General features: G+C 37.8%; 1 protein-coding gene across 1 annotated transcript in view; it reads right to left on the minus strand.

Moving 5' to 3' along the window:
* Positions 1-406: 406 nt before the first annotated feature.
* The window catches only part of ALG5 (ALG5 dolichyl-phosphate beta-glucosyltransferase), a gene marked incomplete at its 5' end in the record, with an annotated part of 20,765 nt that continues 13,824 nt past the window's right edge, over positions 407-7,347 (minus strand). The window contains 2 exons of the mRNA XM_010176252.1: positions 407-519; positions 1,746-1,831. Of these exons, the coding sequence (XP_010174554.1) occupies positions 407-519; positions 1,746-1,831 (199 nt within the window). The remainder of the gene's footprint in view (positions 520-1,745; positions 1,832-7,347) is intronic.

A 7,347-nucleotide genomic window follows, 5' to 3' on the forward strand; every position in this document is an offset into this window, starting at 1 on the left:
GCTGTAAATTTCCAGATACTACAGAAACAAATGGTTGTGGTTGTTCAAAACACAATATTGCACCTTGCAGAACAGAGTGGCTCTTTCTAGTATGCATAGGTATGATGAGACAAAAGCAGATATATTTATTTGACTGAATTTATAAGACATGTTAAAGCTACTATTTAATAAAATAAAAACCTGATTACCAGATAAGAAAATATTTTTGGAAATGCTTTCTCTTTTCAAAACATTGTACAAATTCCCTGTTGACAATCTTATAAAACACATACATACATGCTACAAAAAATGGAACACACAACAGGAGCAATGAAGAATTACCTCAGCTTTCATCACCACTTCACTTGATTGAAACTGTTCTCATGTTCCATTAAGTATAATAATGTATTTGGAAAATGTAAATAACCTAATTATATTTTCTTGTTTCAAGCTGCCAGGCACCAGTCATATATCGCAGTCGTATAAAAAGAAGATCCCTGCCCATCTGCAGCCAGCTCCAGAAAGGAACTAACTTAGAACCTGTGATTAATGAAGAAGAAAATCAGAAGGACGCTGTTAGAAAAAATGGGCATTGGCAAGATGCACATTTGAGTAGTCATGAACCTCTGCATTCTCAGCACATTCAGCCCCACAACCTAGACCTTAACATTAATAAAAATTTATATTGCGAAAGTTACTGCTTTATAGTAATTACATTATACCCTAAGTGGGAGATTCTAGTTAACAAGCAGCACAGTAATTCCATGTATGTCACAAGATGCATAGTCTCCTCTGCAACAAGGCTTTGTTCAAGTACATAGGAGCCTGAACACCAATAATTAAGCAAATGCTTTCTTAGCGACTTTGGAGAAGAGAACCACCACCTGCTGTCATACAGCAATAATACGAACGTGCCAATCTTCAGACAAGGTAAGGAACCCCCACTATGAAAATAAGCCCTCTTCCATCTTTGCTGACATTTGGGTTAGGTGCAATATACATGTGGAACTGCACTGGAAGAAAACATTTCTTTTCTAGTAAAGTTGGCTTAGGATGTTCTCTACTTGCTCACACTCTTCATCACCATTGCAGTTCATTATAACTTTCTGTTGTTCAGGGGCTGTGTTACGGAGAAGACAGTGAAATTTAAAAAAGAAAAGCTAGGGAAAAAAGGGACAAAAAAGAAAAAAAGAAGGAACTGCATTTGGTGGGAGGAAGGAAGTGAGCAGAAGCAAGCAGTACCTCTTAAGATGGCTTTGCTGCGAAGAAATATGTGTGGAGCTATACTTTCCAGTAACCCAGTAACAGAGACATCCCTAACAGGTCTGAAAGAACATCACATCTTGAGAGGGTGCTCTAGAGAAGGCCTTAATAGGTGGGCTGAGAATTTTGGAAGGCAAGACACAGTGAAATGGAGTTGAACCACTAAACAACACTGGTCATACTTCCTGTACAGTACTTTACAATTGCAATATTTTTATTAACATATTACAGAAACAGAACGTGCCAAAGTAGTGCTTTGTCCTAGCACTATAACTACCTACTGTCTCCAGTGGGAGTGCAGAGCTTCTCTCCTTTACTACCCCTTCACCTGCTCTTTTTGTACCATGCCATGTCAGAAGGCTGGCAAGGACATGAAATTCAAAATTTCTATGGAAAGAAGGCTGTGTGCTATCAAAACTGCATAAAGTATGGGAAGACCTTCAGATATTTTATTCTGTATTGACACATAAAGCATCTTGTGAGAGTAAAAACAATCACCATACCTTCAATTTCAGTCCAGTTGACAGCAACTTCTGCTATAGGTATTCTCAAGCGCTGAGCTATATAAAGAAGTTCCACATCAAACGCCCTGAAGTAGAACAGTAAATAACAAATACAGTCACACTTATTTCTGGAAGAAAGATGATGGCATTGTTAATTACATCCCTGGCCTGATTTAAGGAGGCTGGTGTTCAGTTATGAAGTTGATATGAATGCTCTACAGGTCAGATGCACATGAAAGGGAAATGAATTTCCCTGACTGAACAGCTCAGAACATAGTTAATATATATATTACAATCACAGAATCATTTAGGTTGGAAAAGATCCTTAAAATCATAGAGTCCAACTAACCTAACACTGCTGAGTCCACCACTAAACCATGTCCCTAAGGACCACATCTACACATCTTTTAAATACCTCCAGGGACAGTGACTCAACCATTTCCCTGGGTGGCCTGTTCCAATGCTTGACAACCCTTTCAGTGAAGATATTTTTCCTAATATTCAATTGAAACTTCCCCTGGCACTACTTGAGGCCATTTCCTCTTCCATCATTTGTTACTTGGGACAAGAAACCAACACCCACCTCACTACAACCTCCTTTCAGGTAGCTGTAGAGAGTGATAAGGTCCCCCCTCAGCCTCTTTTTCTCCAGACTAAACAACCCCAGTTCCCTCAGCTGCTCCTCATAAGACTTGTTCTCCAGACCCTTCACCAGCTCCGTTGCCCATCTTTGGACATGCTCCAGCACCTCAATGTCCTTCTTGGAGTGAGGGGCCCAAAACTGAACACAGTACTCAAGGTGCAGCCTCACCAGTGCTGAGTACAGGGAGATGATCACTTTCCTGGTCCTGCTGGCCACACTGTTTCTGATACAAGCCAGGATGCCATTGGCCTTTTTGGCCACCTGGGCACACTGCTGGCTCATATTCAGTTGGCTGTCAACCAACACCTCCAGGTCCTTCTCTGCCAGGCAGCTTTCTAGCCACTCTTCCCCAAGGCAGTAGCATTGCATGGGGTTGTTGTGAGCCAACAATACTTCACTGCATCCTGATTTTGAAGGTACATGTCGCGCTGTGCTCAGACCACCGCTCACTTGTCATTCTGTCAAAATCACGATTTAGACATTCTTAAAGACCAAGCTGTCAAACGTGCAGTGTCAATCTACATCTCTAATAATTTCATCCAAGTGATGACTACCTGCTGTGGCTTTACACTGATCTGATGCATTCTCTTTGTACTTTCTAAGTCAAGAATAAAGGCAGCAGCATAGAGGTGACTTGAGAAGTGATTTATGCGACTGTGCATAACAGAACCTGAACAACAATTGTATTTTCACCCAGTGCCCATCTAATGTACAACACAAAACTCTCTTGAGAAACCTGTCCTTTTTGCTACTACAATCGTTTGTGCGTTGTGCAGCAAAATGCATTGGGGAAATGATCCTACTCTTAAGTCAACTGCTCCCCCTGACCAGTTTGTCCAAAATACACTTTAATCCTCTCGGTTCTCTGCACAGAATTGTTTCTGTGTTTCATTCTTGCAACTGCATGCTCAAGTAGGCCTTCTGGATCTGAGGCACCGAGGCTTTTGATATTGGAAAAGTGTTTTGGCAACTACAGCTTGTAACGCTCATGTAGAAATCAGCATATGAAACTACCAGTAGCTACTATTGACAAGGGTGAATGCAAATCACAATTATGAAGATTTTGGTGATTTTGGTTAAATTTCTTAGATTTATTGATTGCAAGGTCTTTTTTTCTCCCCCCTCTTTGTAGTCTTCAAATGCCAGCAGGGGTGTTCTTGTTCCTTAAGTGAGTTCTAGTAGCTGTAATTTAAGCTAAACAGCGCCCCCCTGCCCAATAAAAAGCATTTTAAAAATACTAGTGTGTATTGGAAAAAACTGCCAATGGTCATCCACATCTGACTTCTACTAGACTCAATACATATTCAAACACAGAATTTTTTTCCCAGGGAACTAAATTTTGAATGTTAAGGAAATGAAAACCTTTTAACCAAGCTGTTGATAAGGTTTCCAGTTTGAAGTCAATGGAACAGATGTACCAAACCAGCTCACCAGGCCTTGAAAATGCAGCTGTGAGGCAGTCAAGTACAATTAAACACTAGTCCACATTTTCTCTCAATGACTTCTTAAGTTTAGAATCTCCTTAAATTCTCATTGCTAAGTCCAAGATAATTTTCTTTTGAAATTAAAAACCCCTTTTGCCACTGGAACACATATATGCAATAAAAATAACATTATTAATTCATGCTTTAAGGGTTGCTTGAATTCAACTCTTGGTAATCCCATTTAACAGTACAGAAAGAGTAGAAAGGGACAGATATCTGACCAAGAGCAGGCAAAAAGACATACTTTAGCAGGTTGCTAGCTAAGTTCAGATGTTATTTCCTTCTACTGCAAGCCACTCTCTCCTTTTAAGCAGTACAGTGCATTTCTGCAAAACTACTAATGAATGCAACAATCGAAGTCCACTTTGAAATGTGTGCTTGGCTATGACACACATGTAGGTTCCCATTGAAGTACAGACCACAGCACGCTGGCTTGCTGGTGAAATCATCACCAAACACACATCAACCTGAACTCCCACTGTACGTGTATGTTACAGGAGAGGTATTGATAGCACCAGGGACAGCATTAAAACATGCAAAGGCAGCATAAACAGAGGTTATCTACAGAGATTACGGTTACTGACCACCTTGTAAATTTGATTTTGATTAGGACACAGGCCTTTTAATTGCCACAAAAAAAGTTACAGGAATAAATGGGGTTTTTTTACCTCAGTGAACTGAACCTGCTCCAAGCAGCCTTGCCAAACATTTCACTGTTTTCTTTAAATGAGGGTTGAAAAGTATTTTATTAATTATGCCATGGTCTCTTCTACTGAAGTTGTATTATTTAATTTTTTGCTGACATTTTACATTTGTAAGCCAAAACCTCCATATATTCACCTTTGAATGTTTATGAGTCATGTATATTAAGACTAAATCTAATTTTGTAATACTTACTACTTAACTGACTAAAAATCTTAAGAGAAATAGAATAATTGTCTGATGAATTATACTATATGAGCTGCTCTAAAAATATTACTACATAAAGTATTAGCCTAGTGAACTAATAGTTATTTGCAACAATTCCTATGGACAACCGATTACTGGGATGTCAGCACATACATCACAGTACAACAACATTTAATAGCTTGGTAAACTACAGCACTAAAATAAAATATTAAAACCACAGGAATTAATCAGGTTGAACACTGATATTGTTACATGTTACATGTTTCCATTTGTGTAATAGTGAACTTATCCTGAAATTAAAAAACCCTATTCAAAGCTGAAAGGAGAATGACTTCTGGAGTATACTGCTGGGGTACTTTTTTTCTTCCCCTGTACCCCACCACTTTTCAGTACACCTCATACACATCCTAGAACAGTTAATCAGGGAATACAGATCACCGTGTATTGAATACACTGATAGTATTATACCCACACCGCAGATCACCAGATCCAGATGGTACAGAAGAACCATACAGAAGTTTCCATAGTGAGGATTTAAGTGTGGGTACATTAGCTGGAGCCTACCCTAGAGGAGACTCACATTCAGAGATTAGTGACAAACCAAAGAAACAGACATTAATTTTTTATATTGAACTTTTGAGTTTTACATGCAAAATAGCATGGCTTGTTCAGTGCACAAGGCAATTTTTATAGACAAAGGTAATAGCAACAATTTGATCTAATCAGTGATCTGCTGAGTTCCATAATATCATTATAAATTGCCACTTTACAAAAGTATGTCAATCATACCAGTATGTTAATCAAATCAATTATGCTTTGAATTTCCCCTCATTTTATCAGTATTCTAGGTAGGCCAGTAATGACTGCTATGTCTTGTTCTCCAAGGCAGGGAAAGACAGCTTCTGTCTGGAAGAATTTTTTTTTTTTTTTTTTTTTTTTGCTAGTCAGATGAAATCAATGACCAAATTTAGTACAGGAAAATTCTGCCAGTAAAACCATTTAATTTTCCAGTTTTCCTCCTGTGCATTAAAATTTAACATAAACAGCTACATTTCTCAGGTCAAAATTGTAGATGCAGATCTAGAGCTTCTTTTAGAGTCTGAAAGTGAATAATTCCAACTGTCTCTATTATGTTTCTAAAATACCCCTTTTAATTTTCTTTTAAGTTTTAATTTAAAAAATGTGCTCCATCCATTTCTGAAAAATAGATTAGTGGTGTAATCAGATTCAGAACCTAAAACACAAAGCACATGCTCTCTCTGTTCAAAAGGTTGCTCTCATTTCAAAATAATGTCAAAACTTTGCTATTTAGAAAGTAAATTTCAAGAATGTTTGGTTTGTATTCATATATACACAGCCAGCTCTCCAAAGGACAGTTAAACAAAGAAGTCAACGAGAACACTCACAAAAAACCCCTAGTTTAGGTTTGTAAGCATTATTTCTTAGTATCAAATGTAAACAGTTTCCAGCATCAAGTAATTTTCAAATGCTTTCTAAACTTTAGGTTTAGATTAACAAAATATTATAGGAAATATCTTGGTCTCTCTTTAAAAAGTGTTACACGATCCTTATCACCATAAGAATAAAACAGTATTTTTCCTTGTATATTTCAGATGGCTTTTATGATTTTCTAAATATAAGCATCTATAAATCAAATTCAGGGAAGCAAGAAGAAACCTGTGGTCTCAATTTTCTAGTATTTTTAACATTAAAGAGGTGATATTCAATTCAATGTCAAGTGGAATAGAAAGAGCATGAAGCAAGCAGAAAAATGTGAAGGTCTAAGCAATTCGTTTTTCATTCTTAATGCAGCTGATATTGGGTTATTTCCTTATGATTAGAGTAATACTGAAACTCAAAAATGCACATAGGATTATATAAAGGGAGATCTTTATGTTCTCCCCTTCATTTTTCATATGAAAGGTGAATACGGAAACACAAGACTTCATTTATTGGTGGTGCTGATGAAACACTGAAAACACCATATGCATCTATTTTTGGAGTCTCTGATACCTATTTAAGTACAGAAACTTGGAAATCTTTCAGCCTATCCAACCAAGCAGCAGGATAGCCATGTTGTTTACATTGATATATCTATTAGCAGAGCATAAGATGTTCAGCTTCCAAGAAAGAGACTGTGACCCTAACACTTGTTCTTTGAGTGAGGTACATTATCAGCCTGCTGAGAGACACAGAAATAAAACGTGTGTTATTTCTTGAATGATTGCTCTGCCTTTTGGAGCCAATAACCAGCACTTCAAGGCAGTCTCCTACTGCTCAGTGCTAATTCAGCATTGGTGCCCTCAGGTATGCAAAGACACTACTGGTTTTCTTTATCTGAAGGGAAGAATTCTCAGGGCTTTTTGTCTACAGAAACAATGGGTACTGCCTATACAGCCCAGAAAATGAGTTGCCTTTGATACAAAATTGCTTCAGTAGTTTTTCTTCCAACCCACTACTTTTAGGATTTACTGAAAAGGTTATCCTTTTGATGCAGCTGAGGCACCAGCAACCTGACACATGTGTTTTTCTACTTGTTACTATGCAAGGAGCTGCATTTATCCTG

Source organism: Antrostomus carolinensis, unplaced genomic scaffold, assembly GCF_000700745.2.
Source record: "Antrostomus carolinensis isolate BGI_N321 unplaced genomic scaffold, ASM70074v2 scaffold13259, whole genome shotgun sequence".
Taxonomy (NCBI): Eukaryota; Metazoa; Chordata; class Aves; order Caprimulgiformes; family Caprimulgidae; genus Antrostomus; species Antrostomus carolinensis.